We start from the raw sequence: 21,118 nt of genomic DNA on the forward strand, positions 1-21,118 counted from the left end.
GAAAAATATAGAGAGAAACAGGAGCGCCTCAATGCACTCGGGAACATGTTTTCCGCATCCTGAAGCTCATCTATTGTGCGCGCTTGGAAACGACCATTTTATGGTTCTGTAATTAAACTAGTCCCATCCATACTCCATTATGTATAATTAACTTGAAACAAGTCGATTCTATAGCAGTTTGGTCAAAACATGCAATCCTACTTTGAACAGGAAATTTATTTTTGGTGTTTGATTAAAAAGTGAATACTGATTTTTCTCTTGTTGTTTTGCAGTCAAACCGCTTTGGATGCGCCTTAGGGGCAACAACAAACCACTTTCTGCAACAAAATCATACAAATTGGAGTGCGAAGTGGTTGGCTCACGACCTGAACCCATAATTACCTGGTGGAAAGCCACTGCCCAAATGAAAAATACACAAGAAGTGGTAAGAAACGTTTTTTTCAAATAAACATTCAATTTACTTTGCGAAAGCCAAACTTGAGAATGTCGGCTTTGCCCCAAACGATATGTGTTTGTGTTGCATTTCTTTACAAAGAGATTGAATATTGATTTATGCAGAAGAAGACTGATAAGGCAGACTGTATAGCAAATAACCGCACACATTGATCAATTGCAAAAAAATTAAAACAAATAAAATAAAGAGTCGAAGTTTGTTCGTACAAACTGGGTAAAATCCTTGACTTCCTTAGCAAAATAAAAAATTGTGGACCTTAACTATATGAAAGCACTGAAAGCCACTAAAACCAAGCTTAAAAAGTCTACAGGTTCAATTGCTAAATAAGCTATTGAAACAATACAACGGAAACAAATTGAGAGAGAAACAATTGAAATTGGAAAGTCAAAAGACAAGAAAGAAAAATCCCGAAAAGTACAAAGTGACGAAAAGTTCAGGCAAAGACCAGAATGTCGAATAATTTATTGTTTATTCCATAAGTTTTTTATGAAATGCTTGGAAATTATCAAGAGAGTGAAGAAGCCAAAAAATGTTCTATTATACAAGGTGTACCGTAAAATTTTGACTTTTTATACTTTTTTCAAATTTGGCATCACACGAAAAATATTTGAATATTTTCTTTGATATTAAAAACTTTATTTTAATATACTCTTTATTTTAGTCCTTACAGTAGAAATTTTTTTTAGCTTTCTTGATGCCATTCTTCTATAGAGTTAGAGATGATATGAAAAGTACATTTTCCTTAAACAGCTAATATGTTTTTGTCAAGTAACTGATACAAGTACAATGTTCGGGCAAAACACTAATTTAGCGATTAAAAAATACAATAACACAAATTGACAGAAAATCATATGAAATGTCATTTAACTTTTCACTAGCTTGTATTAGTCCTATGAAATGCTTTGAAACTCACTGATTTCTTCACAAAACAAGGAAATGTGGAAGTAGAGATTGAGCCAAAAAAATGTATATTTTACAGGGTGTCCCGTAAAACTTTCGCAATACATAGGCGGATAAAAAAATCAATTTCCGACAAGTCATAAAATAAAATAAATAACATTGCAGAAAATATGGATTTTCAAATGTTTAGACTTTTTCAAACTTGACATCACTTGATATTTCATGATATCACTCTTATGTAACATCATGAATAATATTTTTTTTCTGGTTCACTTTCGTCTATAGTCGTAGTTCAAACGCTATTAAAAAAAAAATATTGTTTGTTTTGAATTAAAAAAATATATTTTAGTACAGATTCCTAATAACTTTTCATCTTTACAGCAACAATGAATGAATGAATTTCAACAATACAAATTGACAGAAGCAAATGAAATATACAAAAAATAACTAACGAAATGAAATTAAAACTTACACTGATTAAACATTAGCTGCTTAAACAAAAACAAACAAAACATAAAATGCTTAAAAATACTTGAGAGATTAACTAATTTTTTCACAAAACAAGAAAATATGAAGACGCAATTTATTTAGTTCCAACTACAAATTGCAAAAATTTTATTTTTTAATTACATTATCTACTTAACTACATTGTCTTTCAATCTATTAGTCCGTGAAAATGAATCCACTCTTGTGTAATTTTTATTTATAATTATTTTGAGATTTGTCTCTACGCCCTCCAGAATATACTGAAATGTATCAGCTAAATTGTCAAATAAATATTTAATAATTAAATTAAATAGGTTGTTATTATGCCATTTCAAACTCTAGAAGAATGACACTACTTTTTATGCTTATGGGCATCAACATACTTGTTCACTCTTTACTAAAGTAAAGATCAAAAGTTCGATAATATAAATGGAGTTTCAAAGTTTCCCTTATTCCATCCACATCATGCCTAACAAAGCTAAGAGGCAAGAAATATATTGTATACGTGTTTTTACATAAGAGTAATTGCATTAAATTATTACAAATCAATTATCATCGATTTTGAAAATCTGTCAAATTCTCAAAAATTACTATTTTTTTAATACAACCATTTTTTACAATTTATTAATTTTTTTTGTCGAAGATGGGACCTTTTATCAGCTGAAGTATTGTCAAAGGTTTACGGGACAGCCTGTATATCAAGTGAGAAAATTACCAGAACATGGCGGTTAGAGCCTCAGTGGAAAAACAATTCAAAAATTCACATTAAAATTCACATTTTATTCATTTTCACAGGACTTTCACACATTTCCATTAAAACACTTGACTAGAAGCCACTCAGCTTCATACACAAAAGAATCAGCAATCAAACAATCTGCAAAGCCTCTAAAATATTTTTCCTGTCTATTTTAATTCAGTTTTGGCTATGGCGTTAAGAACAATTCATCCATCAAATCAACTTTGGCCTAAACCAAGCAAACGTTTAACAATTTCAACTATTAAATTAGTTAGATATTTAAAAAAATAATAAAAAACCCGTCCATTTGAAAAATTACATTCTGGTTTATTACTCGCGAAAAAAGTGTGAATGTAATGTAAAATTAAATTAACATCACATTCACGACTGGCATTGAACGAAAAACGTTTCTATTGAATTCAGTGCACGTTTGATTAACCCCACGCAAATATAAATCTTTTTTCAGTAAAACGCTACAACAAATATGCGCTATAATTTACTGTAATTTATATTCTTTTGGAAAAATTACACCATTGCAAAAATGGCGTGAAATTTAGGGGCAGGCGATTTATTATGCCTTCCCATACAAAGATAATCAGTATCCAATTTTGCAATATGTTCAATAAATTTTAATTTAAATGTCGATTGGCTGCAATATGTATATAATAAAACCTGGATATTTTGGTTCGAGTTACAACGTTTTGATGGACATCCACTATGAACGCCAATTGCGTATTATTTTATATTCACAGGTCGAGTACGTGGTTTGATTTTTTTTAAATTGTATGCATTAAAGGATTTAAATACACGAATAATCCATTAAGCATGTTTTTACTTGTAGTGCTTCGGTAATTTGCTGTAATGTCTATTGGTGATTTAAATTGAATAAATGCGGTGAAAAAGCTTTTGGTGTCATGGTTTTACCAATTGTGTGGTCTCTGTGGGGTTTGATGGTTTCATCTAGTCTCTACCAATTAGTAGAAGATGGCACGAATTTACATCTGTTAAGCCACTTAACTAGTTCAGAACAATCCAAATTGGCACGAGGATTATTTTTCTAGCCCATTGCGATCCCGATTGGTATACAAATCGGCAATAAGCCACATGAAATTCAAGAATCTGTTTTGAATAAACCTAATGTAACAGAAAATTGAGAAATACGCTCGATTTATTATTATTAAACAGAAATGCACATGAGTTCCATAGTGCAGATCTTGCATGAAATAACCGTGCATAAGCCGGAATAGAATAAATGAGCTTACTTAGCATTACGTGATCTTATTATCATTGCCTAACGGAATAAAAACTGCAATTTCGACGAACATTGTCGAGCGAAGCTCAACGAAACGTTAGACAACTTTTAGCGTAAGTTTGTAGGTATAACATAATTTGGAACGAATAATAATTTATAACTGTTCTAGCCTGATGAATTTGACTGTATGTATCTATTAATGCTTCTAAAACTTCATTGATTCGTTTAATTTTCTAAGTTAATTTCCAGGAAACTTTTCGCATTTGCTTATAAATTTTCAATTTTATCGCAAGCAGGCGAGAATCGGTCTTTTCGCCGATATACTGAGAATAATATTAAAAATTCATGCTGTAAAGCCATCGTTTGGAGGCATCTGCATCGTACTTTAAAATGCAACAAAACACCCGTTTACATCTTCGAATAGTCGTCAGTTGCCTTTTATAACATCCGCTTGAAATTCGGAACGTGCTTGCCAACCGCTACGTGAATGGTGTTAGTATATCATATCAGCTTTTGTTTGTGAGCTAAGCGATCCTAAAGTTGAAAATCTAACCAACACACGTTCGCCCTGTTTCGACACTGGGCGGATGAAAACGTTAAACTTCAAGTTAACTCGCGGTAAACTTTACCATTAGCACCTTTTTCGTACAGTTGTCGCACCAATTTTGCATATGCCCTTTCACGTGCAAGATGGAAGGAAAACTAGAGATTGGTAGCCAATAATAATGGAAATCCAGGCTAAGAAGAGAGTTAAATTACCATAAGAAAACAAACAGGAAAATTGTCCTTAGAAAACGATCAAAACATGATCAATTAGCGAGAAAAAGCATTAGTTCATTGTCAAAAACATCGAGGAATGGAACAGTGCTCACCAGAAACTCTCCTCTCAAATGATATATTTGTCGACTACAGAAATTAATTTTCCACGCTAGTAAATGAGAAAATTTGGAAACGCTAAATATTAATCCACGCAAACCCTGCTTTTGCTGCAGTCGCGTAATCTAAACTGCAAGTGGACGCTTAATGCATATAAATGCCATTCTACTTCACATTTACACTGCTTTATAAGTTTGTATTTGTCTTTAGTATTTCCAGGTGCTTATTAGGCTGGAAATAAAGATAAAAGTTTGAAATAGAAATTATTTTATTATTATTTTCTTTCATGTTTCCTTCGCTTCCTAGGAGGTTTGCGAGAATTGGGAAATTTGTTTGGATTTTCAAAATTAAATGGAAATCATGTTAAATAAATCACAAATTTTTTGTGTTTATAGAAATATCTTTCTTTTTTGCAGACGACGTGCGAAATAGAGAAATTAAAAACAATAATGAACTGAAAAGAGCAATAAAATTGTTTTTAGGTACACAATAAAAGGGCATCGTTTCAAACATAACTCCACATTTTTTCTCATATCTTAGGCAGAAACTCAGCTAACGTGCCCGATTCTACACCAATAGATAGAGAATAAAATGCCACAATTCCAAAAGTAAAATTCGCTTACAAATTATCGTCAGTTTTCCCAAGAAAAAAAACTGTTTACATAATTTTTATGACTGCAAAAATTAATTTTTTGTACAAAAAGCAAAAATTCAACATGTTTGTTAGTTTTACACGGTTTTGGGCAAAATTGACTCAAGCATAACTCAGCGCAATAAGAAAATAGCTTCAAACATAACACCATTTTTTTGCTCATATCACAGAAGAAATTGAGCCGAAGCGATCCATTCTATACAACTAGATAGATAATTAATTGAAACATCTACCAAGTGAACAACCATTTGGAAACTTCCGGCAAGTTTTCCCTCAAAAATCGAAGATCTAACATGATTTTTACTTTTACGCGATTTTAAAAAAATTGCAAAATTGGCTCAAACATGAAAAAAATCCGTTAACCAAGAAAAAACCTCGACTAGGAAATATTGACGGTTTTCACACAGCAAGCGTAATTTCAATCTTATACATTTGGGTTCAAGATAAGACCATAACTTCAAACATGACACCAACTTTGTGTGTATATCTCAGGTATAAATTGATCTGGCGCACTCAGTTCTACACAATTAGAGAATTAAATTACACATTTATCAAATGAAACAGTCCTTGGGAAATGCAGGCAGTTTTCATACAAAATGTGCACATTATTTTTGGTTATATGCGGTTTTGTGAAAATGAGTCACTTGAAATCAAAATATTAAGAGAAGAGCAGAAACAACTGATCATTTTGACGCAAAAACTGAAACTTGGTTTAAATTTCATACCATGTTAATATTCAATTCATCATAACTGAAAACTTTTTTCTTTAAACATACTCCACGCTTTAACCAACTAATAGCTCTCAGTCATGGCATGCGAAACCATAAATAAAAATATATGCCTAAAGCTTGAAAAAATAACGACAAATAACCTCTTAAAACCGTCTAATTTATTGCTGATCCTTGAACAGCCATAAGAACGGCAACTTCTCGTGCAGTATAAAGAGAAACACGACACTATTTTTTCCATGATAAATTTAAAACGCGCCCTATAAAAATAAATCTTTCGGCATTTTCCATGCCCGTATCTCTAAATATGAAACATTCGGGACCTACTAGAAGAAAGCATATATCCCGAAAAACAAGCAAGATATTATATTTAACGAAAACATCTTATGTGTTATGTAGATTTTATCATGTCCCGTGCTTCAGGCGTTTTATGCAGGAATGCGAGGAATAAAGTGTCTGCGACTGCAAATAATTCATTGAAGTTTATGCAGTTTGATGCTGGAACGGAGATGGTTTCAAAATCGAGGTTAATTTAAGCCGTTAACGAGATAAGATGAGTACAGTAAATAACATAAATTAAATGTCCATAAAACTGTGACAAATTTGCTAAGAAACCCAGTCCAGTAAACTGACAATGTTAAATTTCGAAACAAAGATTATTTTGTACACATAAACACTGATCCAAGTATAAAACCAGCATTAGTATACTCCACAAATATAGAGCAGACTAAAATAGTAATGAAACAAATTAAAATAGTGTATTCAACTTTGTACTCGCACTTTAAAAAAATTGGAAACGAAAGACAGTGGATGGAAAAGCCATAAGTACAATTAGGCGCAAAAAATATTTGCTCTGAAGTTAATAGTCTAGACGGGACGTGACTATTATATAATTAAAAATATTATGAAGAGCCTTTGAAATGGAAATCCACTTTTATATGCTGAAAGCTGCTAGGCTGAGTCCAAACATGCTGTGTTGTTGAGATTTATTTGTGAACTAAAAATATATATTTATAGTATCCACAAGAAAATGGGCTCATTTTGAAGGTCGTGGAAAATGCATCAGCTTCACATTTGGCTAGTTTCGGGGACAATTGTTGTAGGGATTTTTGATCAAAAATAATTCGAAACTGATCCGGGAAAAATGATCAACGTTCATGCTTCAGCAACATCAATCGTACTTACTGTCCAAAGCTGGTATCAATGATATCAAACACGGTCGACATGCCGACTCTCATCAAAAGTCACTAAATCATCGATTCGAAATCGATACCCTCTAACGAGCTCTGATGACACTTGTTCCCATTTTTCCACGCACAAAACAGAAAAATCGTCATTTCTGCTGACGTAACTGATATTATGACCGGAGGCAGCGCGAAATGAGACCAATCAAATTATATTCGGGGCTGCGTTGCCCCTTTCGCTCTGTAGCAAATGCGTTATGACAACTTTTATTTGTTCGACAAATTTCTTCGTTCCAATTATGAGGGTGGCTGTTAACTTTAATGGCAAGAATTTCGGCCGTTTTCACGGTGCCGACCGAATTTTATCTAGTTTTACTTGTTTTGTTTACGCGATGAATCCGGTTGACGCTTTTGCTGATGTTACTGATAATGTGAACTATTTGTACTGTAAATAATCTTTATTTTAGAAAAGGAAATCGAATATGCATTTTACAATACAGGGTGCGCAAACTTAATCAGAGATGGACAATTTCTGATTTTATAGCTCCTTGAGAAAGTCCCCAAAATACAAGTGGCCGAACTTCATCGTCTCTCCGTCTCCAGTGCCTGGCTTTTCTTTCGTAACTCATTCCTTGTTTAGTTCCTTGATTTCAATGCATCATCCACGTCATTCCTCCAGCTTCTTCTTGAACTTCCCTTCTTTTATTTTTTGCCGCGGCTTCCATTCTTGGCCATCTATGCTGGCGCCTTCTCTGTGTGTGTCCAGACTGTTTCATTTCGACCTCATCTACATATAATATCCTTTTCTATGCCGATAGTCTGCCTGATTGTTTGGTTTCTTCTTATTTCTTCCGAACAGTTCAATTATTTAATTTTTATACTTTTATGCCACATGTTTCTATAGCAAATTTTTCAGTGTGTTTCTCACACCTGCTTATGATCATTTTGTAGTGATTAACACAGTTTTTGACGAATAATACGGCAATTGAACAAAATCTCTAGAATAGATGATAAATTATCCCTAAAAAACCATTCGTAAATCTCACCTTTCTGAATTTGTAAAAATCCTTGCCATAGTAAATCAGATGTCATTCAGGCATTGCATGAACATAAATTCGAGGAACTTTACGCAATAAATTTGTGGTAAATAAATTCCCGAAAATGATCGTAAATTTTTGCTTATTTGAGGTAAAGTTATGGTGCCAGCCAGATTTAATAGTATCGCCGGATTCGCCTTGAAGAATTTCAAATCACCTGCAATGATACTGGTCGAGGCGGATCGCGAATTGATGCTGCTGATGTAAAAACTTCCGATCGTATAACCAGCTTTCTAAAATCGCCGTAAAATTTATTATAAGCTTATAAAAATAAGGCACTGCTGGTGGGCTCTAAAATACCAAAATATGTGCAACTTGGGCATAAACCCTCCATATTTTTATTTATTAGCGAAACTGTTACCGATTTTATGGCTCGGTTTATCGTTCTCTTTATGCCTTAGTATCGATAATTTGACAAGGGAGTCGTCGTCGTTCATTTATGTCCCATGAAGAATCGCCGATAACGGACGGTCAAGTTTTCAGCAAAAAATGTTTATTGATGATCGAATGATTATCAAGTTAATTGCTCAGTAATTCTCGCATTTTCACTCATCCAAGATTTTTCACGTAAAGTTAGTTATAAAATGCACATTTGATTTTTTTTGCTAAAATTGTTTGTTTAGACACGACAAAACCCGAACTGTTCGGTCCCCATGTAGATCAGCAGCAGGAACTTGGAAATTACACTTGAAATTCACAGCCACTAATGGAAAACTGATAATCTATGCCAGTATCGACTTCAAATAACGAATATTGCAAATAGAGACCGAACTATCATATATCCATTGGCGAATAATGGAAACTCCATGAAAAAAGCGCAACATCTATGAACAAAGAATGGGCAGGAATCAGTCGAGTTATTCAAACTTGTTGGCTTTTTGAGGTATACAGTTTCATCACATTGTCAAGGTTTCAAGCTGCTACCTAAATTATTAACGAGGCCAAAAATATTCCATTGGAATTCAAAAGCGATTTATTTTTCCATTAAAGGTAGCATTGAATTTTCAAAGCACAACAAACCACCGAGTTTATCTTTCAATTGTTCCATGCTTGATCGAAGTGGAAAAAATCCAATGTGAACCGAAATTGATTTGGAGGAAAAGGACAAAACAAGAAAGTATCCGGCGCTGAGGACATACGTGATACATAATAGCCCAATATTATGTGATCCAAAACCACATTTTCCGACTTACTTTTGCCGATTTATTTCATTTGTATTGAAATTGAGTTACTAAACACAAGGATACGGTTCAGCAAACGGTAATGGATTTTTGTGGATATTTCCTGTTTGACAAAAGTAACGGTGCACTTCAGTAGGCACAGATGAGAATGAGGATACACATGATATAAACAAGTTTTTGCGATTACTGAAAATTGTTAAACATTTTAGCTGATTAGTGCGAAAAATAGCTTCAGTTTACCAATTAAAATGCGCGAGTTTGTATCTATTTTTTGAGATCCACTGGATGTATTTTAGCAAACTATTGCAAATATACAAGACCGTAACGATTATGAACATGCTTAATTCTGAATTGGGTTGATGGTCTCTTATTACGTTTTTAACGTTTACATGGATTTGAAAAATTTAATTTCTAATTTAAAATATAATACCAATAGGGAAGCTAAATGTCAATATATTTTAACTGTGGATTATTGGCAATTATTGTAATGCTGGAAAATAATATTTTTGTCAAAATTAATTGTAAATATCAATAATATTTCATAATTTAAGCATGTATGATTGGCGTTTTATTATTAATGTACATTTCTTTCTCATTTATTTCCACATTTTCATCTGCCGAACAGAGGAAAATTTAGTCATCATTTTCCTAATGAGACATTTTATTATTCATAAAATAGCGAGAAAAAAATACCGAGGGTTTAAAAAAACCGATCTCCTTGTTTTGTCCAAAATTATTTTTTTATAATTTTTAGTTATAATTGTATGTTTTACTATTAATGAATTCTACCACTTCCTTGATTTCCAATTTCTCCAATTTTCACTATCTTCAACATTTCAATCCGACAGAATATAGTACCAATAAATAAAATTAAATTTCATAATTTAAGCATATATGATTGTCATTTTATTGTTAATACACGTAAAGGTTATTTTCTCATATTTTTATGTTTTACCCAAGGAAGTTTAGTAAATGTTTGTAAATTAAAATGTAATAATCCAAGAGACAACAAGCAAGAAAATACGGAGTGTTCGAAGAATCCGGTTCCGGTTTTATGTCTAAAATTAATCGCAATTAACTAGAGTTTTGGTTATAATTTTAGATTCTTGTATTTGCAACTTCTACCGCCTGCTGTGAAACTCCCTCTATTTTCAATGTTTTAATCGATGAGAAGAAACTGGACAAAACATGCGCAGATAATTTACTAAAATGTTTACAAAAATTAATCAATGTTAAGTATAGACTTTGTTTCAAAAGTGACTGTTGAATCCAAATAAATAAAAAGTTTTATAAAAGGAATGTAACGAATTATATAATGTAAATAAATAAGTTGTAATTTTGGTCAACAAATGGTTTTTAGCTGTTTTAGAACTACAATAAAATGCCCCCTTCTTTTCTGGAAAAGCTCATTATGGACGTGTTTTGCAAGAGAAATATTATCAACCACGCAGGCAGAAAATGGAATATATAAAAACTGTAATTAATGGTAATGAGTTTAGAATGAGGGAGTCCAGTGTCCACTATATAAACTCTACAATTTTCAACGTTTAAACAGGAGTCCGAAGGAGGATTTACTTACTGGTTTATAAGGTTTTCTGCCTAAGGTCTGTATTTCGCTTTGTGCCAAAATTAATGTTTTTCGCAAAATGATCAATTCAAACTTCCATCGACATGAACTGAAGAAAAAACAAAAATAAAATAATGTTATATGTTAACCGAATACCAAAAGCAGTAAAGATGAAGCCCACAATAAAGGGGATGATTTAATATATAAATTAATTTGATTCGAAGAGTTTGAGAAAATGGAGCATTCCTTAAGCTTACCTTGTTACTTTTGCGATTAAAGTTGCGATTTAGTTGCAAAAGCTGGAAATATTCTGAACAGTAAACTGAACAATATTTTTTTATTTATTACACCAAACCATAGAGCAAATTTCGCTTAAAATTTGCAATTGAAGGCCAAAATAAATATTTTCCGACTGGGTGCCTACTTCCATAAATCATAACAATGGTAATTTCCAAACAGGAGAAGCTTAATGTTTAGCAAAAGAACAACCGCCTCTCCTCTTAATACTTGTATGCATAGAGTATTTGGTAGGAAATGAGAGCCGAGTTTTTGCGAAAATATATGAAATGTTGAAATATACTCGTTGTACGTGACCTAGTTAATTCCCTGATACAACCAAAGACATTTTTCATCTGACAGCAGGTTGTTAACTACGCCATATTTTTTGAGCGAGTATGAAGAGGTACATTGTGCAGGAAATCCCTTGATATTGCATAATATAGAGAAGGCATTTTATTCTAGCGAAGATTTATAGAATGGACGTTTAAATGGGTACTGGAGAAATTGCTCTAAGATTTTACATTTTGCGGCATCTTAATTTAAATGAATAGTTACTTATTTGAAAATGTTCGCCCATCTGCAAGGAAATTTTGAAACAGTTCTGAAGGCGAAAAATAAGATTTAAGTAAGTTAAGCATCAATATTTTCTACTCACTAAAATAATCCTTAAGTTACCAGAAAATTCCTGGTTAATTCGCTAGAGCTGCTTTTGTCGCCAGATAATAAGGTTGTAGTAAATCTCAAACGAGGCTTTAATATGTGGGTAATTTAGTTTAGCGCCCATAAAAATCAGCCATAAACCGCGCCAATGTCTTCACAATGTTGCAAGTTCATTATTGCACATTACTAGCCAGATGTATTGCTGTTTTATTAAAACCTTTTTTTTTCTACTTGAGACGCAATGTCAATTGAATTTGTTTATTTGATGTCCTGGAGTTCAATAGAGCCCAACCTTTTAAAAGCAGAATAATGGGCCTGTTTATATCCCGGTTTCTGAACGAAATTCGATAGAAGTGTACGCAGAATGACCGCATACATAAATCTTGGAGAAACGCCATCCTGCTGCTGCAGACTATTGCAATTTACCGTGATGTATGGATGCAATATTCCACTCTTATCAATAGAACCTTTTATTACGTGTTAATAAAACTTTTCTTTGATGATAGAGTCTGGGAAGTTCCATGCTTTATATTCGATAATGGAAGGACCAGAGTGAATAGGAAGGGCATTAAGTTAATGATTAGTGGATGGACGACCACCAAGTGAGTTATGGAATAACTTGAGGACATGATAGGGAAACCCCTAAAGTTTTATTGCCCAAATAGACAGATGAGATATTTAGCTGTTAGGTAAATTAACTAGGAAGGGGAATGATCTGATTTAAATCCATTGAGCATATAAACGTTTGCAGGTGCGAATTCTAGAAGAATATTGAGGAACTTGATATTTTATTTTTTGTTCCAGACCAGTCCAGATGGAAATACAACCACCAGTATTCTAACTTTCACTCCAACCGTGGACGATGATGGCAAATACATGTCTTGCCATGGACAACATCCGATTATCCAAGACAGTGGAATTGAAAACGGTTGGAAGCTGAATATTTACCGTAAGTTTCCCCAAACAATTAGTTTAAAAACATCCACCAGTTGACGAACAAACCCCTTGTTTTCGTGGGTTTTTATCGCAATTCTGAATTGACACTCCCCGATAGAGAACAAACGGCAACTCCGTTTGGATCAATTCGAGTTCAATTAATTCCTTTGGAAAAAGGAATCGAGGTAATTAAGGAAAGCCGTCGGCTCTAATTTACAGAAAGTCGAGTAAACAAAAATCGTTTGAAAAATCAATTAGGAACAAAGCCGGAAAAAAGTAACGACGGCTTCGAATGTTGAAACGACCGATAAATTGTTGGATCGTTCAGGCGAAAACCGTTAGTAGAATTGTCGATTTGGATTTTGTGGATAATTTCACTTTTGGACAAGTCAGTGGCGCCAATTTTTGCGTCGACATCAGGAATAGCTCTACCTAAAGAACCGAATAAGGAAACATTAGCACAAAGTCACAGGGAATCTGATCAGGAAATCATCGAAGTTTACTAATGAAAGATACTCTTCGTCTTAGTAACAAGGCAGCAATAACGGGCATTAGAATTTGGTGTTTTTCTCCATGGTATTGAGTTTGGTACATACATACACATGCATGTATTCCTAACGTTTTGCAACCACAAATGCCATGCATCCTCAATGCTGTTTTTTTTTTTCGTAATCCTAGACTACCAGTTTCAATTACTGAACAACTAACAAGTAAAGTTACAAAAAGTTAATGATGATTAATGAATAATAGAATACTTATTCGGAAAACCAACATTTGGAATTCATTTTCCGTTTTCATTCAAATTCGAGAGTCGACGTTAATGTTCCTAAACCAATAACGACGCGATGGCATTTGCATAAACAAAATGGGACAAATGTAACGAATGAGAAAAACTGCGAAAATCCTTTTTGGGGAGAGGGTTATGTGTCGCGACGTTTATGAATAAAGGCATTATGGACTTTTTACAGCTTGTCGTAAACAAAAATGGGAAAAATTCACAGGAATGGAATCATTCGAGTTGAAATAGTTTATTAGAGTCATGAGAAAGGCAAAATAACATTTTTTTGGTATAAGGAAATTCCTCAATTGTCGTCAACAGTTCCGATAAACGAAAAGCATTTTTCCAGAAGGTTTTAAAGTGTATTAGATTATTTTCATGTAACTTCCAGCATCCTTAGACTGAGGTGTCTTCTAAAAGCTTTGAAATTTTCAGCTGGGTGGTTGCCATATTTTTGAAAGTGAGAACCCAGTTGACAAAAAACTTACAATAAATGACCGATATTTATTAACCTATCAAAAAACAGCATTTAAGACGATTCATACGAAACTTTCTGCATGTTTAGAGTGGAAGGTTGTCTAAAAATGGTGAAGTTTTGAAATTGCTTCTTGGTTTAGTTTGGAAGGCGCGAATGTTTATAGGAGGAGAGCAATTGGGTAAAAGCTTCCAGTGTAAGGGCAATATTTATCAAGCTAATTTGAATGAATGGGGATATACATCTGAAACTTTCAGTATCTTTATAGGCAAGTGTCGTCTAAACGTGGAGCAAATTTCAAATCGCCTCTTGCTTGTTGTTTGGAAGATGAAAAAATATTGAAAGGAGAACGCGCAGTTGGGAAAAAAATTCCATTGTAATATCGATATTTACTAAGCGAGAAAAAATCGTAATTTTGAGAGATTTATATAAAACTGGCGACGTCTGTACAGTGAAGTGTCCTCTAAAGATAAAGAAATGTCAAATTGCTGCAAGCTTTACTTTGGAAGATGTGAATTTTTAAAGGAAAAAGGCGCAGTTGAATAATATTTAAGAAGCTCTGAAAAATCAGTATTTTTAGGAGATCTTTAGAATCACGGGTTTTCTAAATATAATAAAAATCTAAAGTTGCTACTTGCTTTAGTTTAGAAGATGGAAATTTTTAAATTAGAAAGGGCAATTGAGTAAAAACTTGCTTTCTGAGACCGATATTTACTAAGCCAGATAGAGCTAGGATTTCAGGAGACTTATATGAAAGTTTAAGCATCTTTACAGTCACTCAAAAAGTCAAAGGTACTGAATATTTCAAATAGATGTTTGCCTTAATTTGGAAGAAGCGAATTTTGAGAGGCGTGAGCGTAATTGAGTGGAAGTGATATCAAAATTTTAGGAGATTTATATGAAACTTCGAAATTCTTTAGTCACGTGTCTTCTAAAGATGACGAAACTTGCAAACTAATGCCTGCTTTAATTTGGAAGATGCAACTATTTCTAAAAAATAGCGCAGGCAAATCAAAACTTCTTTTATGAGCCCAATATTTACTAAGCTCGAAAAAGTCAGCAAATGAAGAAATTTATGCGAAGCTTTTAGCATCTTTAGAGCCATTTGTCTTCTAGAGGCTGTGAAAATTTCAACTGGATACTTGCGTTAATTTGAAAGATGCGCATTTTTAAAGGAGAGAGTGCATTTGATTAAAAACTTTCAATATAAGATCGACATTTACTAGGCTATGAAAATCAAGGATCGGGTGTTTTATGTGAAGCTTTCAACGTCTTTGCAGTCAAGTGTTTTCTAAACATTGTGCAAATTTCAAATTGCTGCTTGCTTTAATTTGGAAGGTGCGAATTTTTTTAAATGAGAGCGCAATTGAGTAAAAAGTTCCATTCCATTTCCAAATAATGAAGCTGGCAACAATTTGGATTTCAAGAGATTGATATGAACTTTTATAGGTTGATGTGCTTTCTAAAGGTAGCATAATTTCTACGACGCTTCTTGCTTTGGTTTAGAAATTTTTTTTTAAAAAGTGAGCACAGTTGAATAAAAACACCCATTAAGAGACCGAACTGGAAAAGTTTTTAACTAAAACCTTCCATTCGAGGAAACAAGAAAGCTGACCCGTTTCAAATAGTGCCTCGCTAGAGATTGTAACAATTTCTATTCAAACAATATTAACCTATTTTGCATAAACGTGATTTCGTCTATTCACAATTCCTACCCCGACACCGTAATACTTGTACAATGCAAATCGGAGGATGGTGTTGCCGCGATATGTTCTTGAAGTGTAATAATTAACGACTCAGATGCAGTCCAGAGTAAGTTATAGGGTCCAGCAGAGATACGGGGTAATTTACTAGTACTAAAGGGCATGAGTACATCCCTGCTAGGGCTCATATTACGCTAAAATTAATGCAGGAGAGCAGTTACAAATTTCATTTGCCGAAACATGGAAAACAACCTTATAGAATTTATGCAGAGGATGGGGAACATTTGTTTGTGGACCAGTTGCAGTTGAGAAATTATCCGATTAGTCTCAAAGTTCACACGAAATTAGTTTAAAGATATTGAAAAACTCCTTTTTTTACAGTTGGAATTTTTGTTCCAAATGTTAGTTAGTTTTAAAGAATTTGCAAGTTTTGCACAAAATTGATAACCTTTTTTTGAATTAAAATTGAGTCTGAAGGACTGTTGTATCAGAGTAGACAAATTTGGCATATGCTCAATACTATTTTGTTAAAAGTTCGCGTTCGTAAATGTTCACTTTGAAACAAAATACATTCAGACCCGAAGTCAGTTCAATTCCTTAAAAACGTGGGCAAAATGCACGTTCTCTATAATACGAATTTTCAAAATGTGTCTTGAAAGTTACATTTTTACATATTTACCAGTCTTAAAGAGGAAAAATTAATAAGCCAAACTCTTTAATGATGCTCACTTTGCATGTGCTATTTGAAAAATAGTCAAAGCAGGACGGTTATTAAATCGTGGAAAATATTGGCAAAACTTTGACCTGAGAGGGCACTAAAACCTGGATAATATGCGCTTTAAATTTCTAAGTGGTCCGTTAAGATGCTCTAACTGGCCCTAACTAGTCACATTTTAATTTCCATTTGCACAAAGGATGATGCGCACATATCCGACCCGTAAACTTGGAACTTTTTGGTTCCCGGGACTACACACACAAAGGAAAAAGCACTTAACGTGTTTACGGCCCGTGTAAAAGTTATCAAAAGTTACTGTATGAAATGTTCGTTTAGTCAAAGAGGACCTTTTCCAACTAATCTAATAAAGTTGGATCTAGGAATTTGTTTGGAAAGCTCATGCACGATGCATGATATTGCCGTGACTGGATAATGGTATCTCACTTAGATGGTTATGGAAAACGGTTCGGGTTAGCTATGCGAATGGTCTGATAACGAGAATTTTAGATCAGTTTAGCTCGCAGCGTTTTTGAGCCATATTGCACAGGACCTGCACAATATGATCAGCCAATTAAAGTGGAGGGCTTTCTGTTCATAACGACGTTTCCTCTCTTTTACAGTGGCTTCCGCTTCTTGTTCCAGTTTTAAGCCATTATCTAGGCACAATCAAGCTTTTAATTTAAAAAGCTTTTTTAATAAACCTCTGCAGAAAAAATATGTGTTTGCGATCTACACCTTTGAATACAGTTTAGAAGACTTATCTCAATTTTGCAACACTTTTGCTACAGTGTTTTGTTAAAGTTGTGCGGAATTCTTCGGCCTACTAAACAGCAACACGTTCCGGTCAACTTTTTCAAAATTTCCGGAATTCAAGTCAATAAAAAACATTTAATCGTGAAAGTATTTATAAATTGATGGTATCAGTGGATGCTTTGGGTTCGAATTTTTGGCGAATTTATATTTTTCTCAAAACCAGTGAAAATGAAAGGAAGTTTTCTGGTAAATTTGAGGTCATCAAACATTGATTCATAATATTGGGAGGGTCACTTTTTTCGAATTAAGATTTTTTACAAAATTAGAAATATGCGTAAAACTACCATTTTTATATCAAAAAGCTAATCTGGTGAAACCCATTTCCGAATCAAATTATGAAAATTGAAAATCGATTTTTACACCGAACCCCATTTAGGCTAAAAGTTATGGAAAAATTTGTTGAAAATTATGCTAATATTCGAGAGAGCAATAATTGAAAAACCAACGGCAAATCTAATCCGGTTTAGAAATTTAATCCCTCTACCCCTAAAGCTAATCTGCTGTCCTCTAATGTTCCAAGTAACGCGCCGGGTGGTACTGCTGAGTTAAACGCTTTAAATAAAAAAGGGTCCCGTTAAAAACCCATTATGTTTCACCCTTTTCAGGAAAATTTTTGAATTGAATGCGGTCACGGCCCTTTTAGGGCTGAAATCTTTTAAATAAAAGTCGCTCTCTGGATATGGACGCAGAGGTGAAAAAGATTAACGTCAAATGCTGCGATTAGCTGTTAACTGCAAAGTTTTCTTAATTTTTTTTAGAAATTTGCCACTGTGCAGAATGTATACCAAACTGCAGTTCACCCTTTTTTAAATAAACTGCTGAGAAATTACAGTTGAGTATAATTTCATTCGAAACTTCCTAATGTGAGGACAGAACTATCCACAACGCACTTTTTCTTCATTCCCCATTAAATTCGGCTACTAGTTTTAAGAGTCTGTGTATAGAAAATACTTCCATGTAAACAATACATTGCATTTATATATTAATATATTGCTTTATAGTTGCACTTTACTGTACAGTGTGCTTTAATACACGTAACGATTTTATTTCGCCACTATTCGGGCGGAAGGGCAAATGTCCATAACAAGCACCCTTAATTCAGGCGGCCGGCTAAGCCCTAAATACGTTTTGCATAATAGGATCCATGTTAGGGCCTGGAAATTCTGACCACAATGTACGAGTAACTTTATAAGATTACCCCGGATTATGCGGTGTAGAACCCGAATTTACTGAATATACATATCGTTTTCCGTTTATCGATGCTAAGTGCTCTTGAATATTGCAGATAAACCATTGGTGACGTTGGAGCTGGGCAGTACCCTGAACGGAAGTACCATCAAAGAAGGTGTCGACGTTTACTTCGAATGCAACATCAAGTCGAATCCATGGGTGTACAAAGTTAGTTGGAGGCATAATGTAAGTAAATTTCAGTTTCCCAAACGGTAAATTCAATGCGGGAGACCGTAGAACAGTTAAAAACAAAGTCGAAATATAAGCACGTAATAAAAAGGCTTCTCCATTTAAGAGGCCCCTCAACTTTATTATTTACACGTTTAGTTTGCAAAGTGAATCACGCCAAACTGACTGGCAAAGTTCGGAAAAGCGTCCGAAGATCAATTTTGGAGCACTCAAACGCCAAATAACAGTTTGTTGACTAAGTTATATTGTCTGTCCCTTAAAGTTTTCACATTGGCAAATAAAAATATGAAACTTCTTGCTGCTGACATTATTTGGCTCGAGCACAGGAACTTCACATCGACTCAGGCCGCTTTCACTTAACAAGTTTTTTTCAGATTATCAGCCTGGGGCCCGACAATTATATTTAAAAAATCAGAACATGTTAAATGTTGCGCAAACAGCGCATTTTTTCATAAAACCAGTTGTTATTGTCAAATACATACCCTTTAAACAAACGCAGTTTGATGCCCAGAACGTTTTCCATCCAAATCCAAAGCAGTTCGAATGCGAATTTGTTTGCATAAAATTATAATTGAATAAAGTTAACTCAAAATGCGTCTTAATGTAATCGCGCTTTTCACTGGGTGATAACAGTGAATGTGAATAACCCTCAACGCAGTTTAATCGAGTGTTAGGTTGAGCTTATTACACCCAATTTCACTTTAGGCCTTCCTGAGATAAATTACATGTTTCCTGTCTTGAAGAACACGGTAGATTGATATTTTTGTCTGACGTTTCACTTGTATCTGTTCCGAGCATTCTCAGTGGAGCTACCACGGCAAAATCGACCGCGATGATCCATAGATGTTCATTTTGAACGGAAAATCAGGTTAAAATTCCCTGTTGGAAATGCAATTTAGGCTGAAACATTTATTTTTAAAGTCTATCGACAACTGTTAAATATAACAGATCTTGTGTGCTGAATTCAAAATAATTACTAATTTTGGGACTTCTGTCTATCTGTTCTATCTAAACGTTTTTTGTCGAGAGCACCAAAAAAGGTCGGATTTTTTCGCTCGGCCTCAAATCTCAAACTAGAGATGGTAGAAGATTAAAATTTTACAGCAATATAGAGGAAGCCGATGTAAATCAATGACGAATTTTGAAGCTCATCAACCTGCGGGATTATTTTTTGTATTTTTAAATTTGACTTTGAAAAAACAACGAAAGCACTGAGTTAACTGCAATTTTCTTTAAAAGGTTCCCAGTTCTTAATCTAGACGAGCTAGAAGATTAAAATTTCCTGCCAATATAAAGTAAAATAGTAAACATGTATGGTGAAAGTTGCAAGCTCAACAAGCAAACAGTTAATTTTTGAAAATTCTTCAATGTGTCCTTAATCTAAGTTAACAAGGTTTGATTTAACTGAATGTAACTTTGAGAAATTTCATTTGCCAAACTGGAGCTGCTAGAAAATTGAATTTTTACAGCAAGATAGACCAAAGTAATATGGATCTTTGTCCAAAATTGTTCGCTCATCAACTCTCCCGTTGAGTTGTAAAACATTTTTAAATTTAATTTCTTTAAAGAACACTGAACTGGCTGCAAACATTTTTTGATAAATCTCAATTTTCAAACAGAAAAGGTAGAAAATAAAAAATTGTCAAAAATGTTGAGCAATGGAATGTGACTGTTTGGCCAATATTTTTGAAAAGTCCCAATTTACAAATAAGTGGAATTTTAGTAAATTGTAGAAGAAAGCAATATAAATGTTTGATCAAAATTTTGACCTAATTAACTGAGCGGCTAATGTATAAAAAAAACTATTAAATTTTGTCAAGAAAGCACTGAATAATTGCAACTGGTTTTGAAAAATTCCAATTCCGAAACTAAAAGAGCTAGAGATTCAAAGTTTCCGGCAACTGGCCGATTGATTTAAAAAAAATCTAAATTGGACTTGCATTTAAAGCACCGAGCTAACTGTAATTATCTTTGAAAAATCCAAATTCCCAAACTGGAGACGCTACAAGACATTTTACGGCAATATAGAGCCAAACAATGCAGATCTACGAACAAAATTTGAAGCTAATCAATTGAAATCAAAATCGTTTGAAGATTTCAATTTTACAGCAAAATAGAATCATGGAAACATTTTCAGGCTCATCAACCGGTAGATTAATTTTTTTTTTATTCTAAAATTTGACTTGGAAATTAAAGCAAAATGAAAGACTTTTTTTGAAAATTGGCG

At 33.7% G+C, this 21,118-nt stretch overlaps 1 protein-coding gene across 3 annotated transcripts in view; it reads left to right on the top strand.

Annotated features, from left to right (window-relative positions):
- Positions 1-21,118, top strand: part of LOC109540512 (synaptogenesis protein syg-2) — a 203,298-nt gene that overhangs the window by 165,209 nt on the left and 16,971 nt on the right. For all 3 annotated transcript variants that reach the window (XM_019908931.2, XM_019908932.2, XM_019908935.2), the window contains exons 6-8: positions 273-424; positions 12,857-13,001; positions 18,758-18,888. In XM_019908931.2, the coding sequence (XP_019764490.1) occupies positions 273-424; positions 12,857-13,001; positions 18,758-18,888 (428 nt within the window). The remainder of the gene's footprint in view (positions 1-272; positions 425-12,856; positions 13,002-18,757; positions 18,889-21,118) is intronic.

This window comes from Dendroctonus ponderosae, unplaced genomic scaffold (genome assembly GCF_020466585.1).
Source record: "Dendroctonus ponderosae isolate FM_Combo_2020 unplaced genomic scaffold, Dpon_F_20191213v2 Dpon_F_20191213_6, whole genome shotgun sequence".
Lineage (NCBI taxonomy): Eukaryota > Metazoa > Arthropoda > Insecta > Coleoptera > Curculionidae > Dendroctonus > Dendroctonus ponderosae.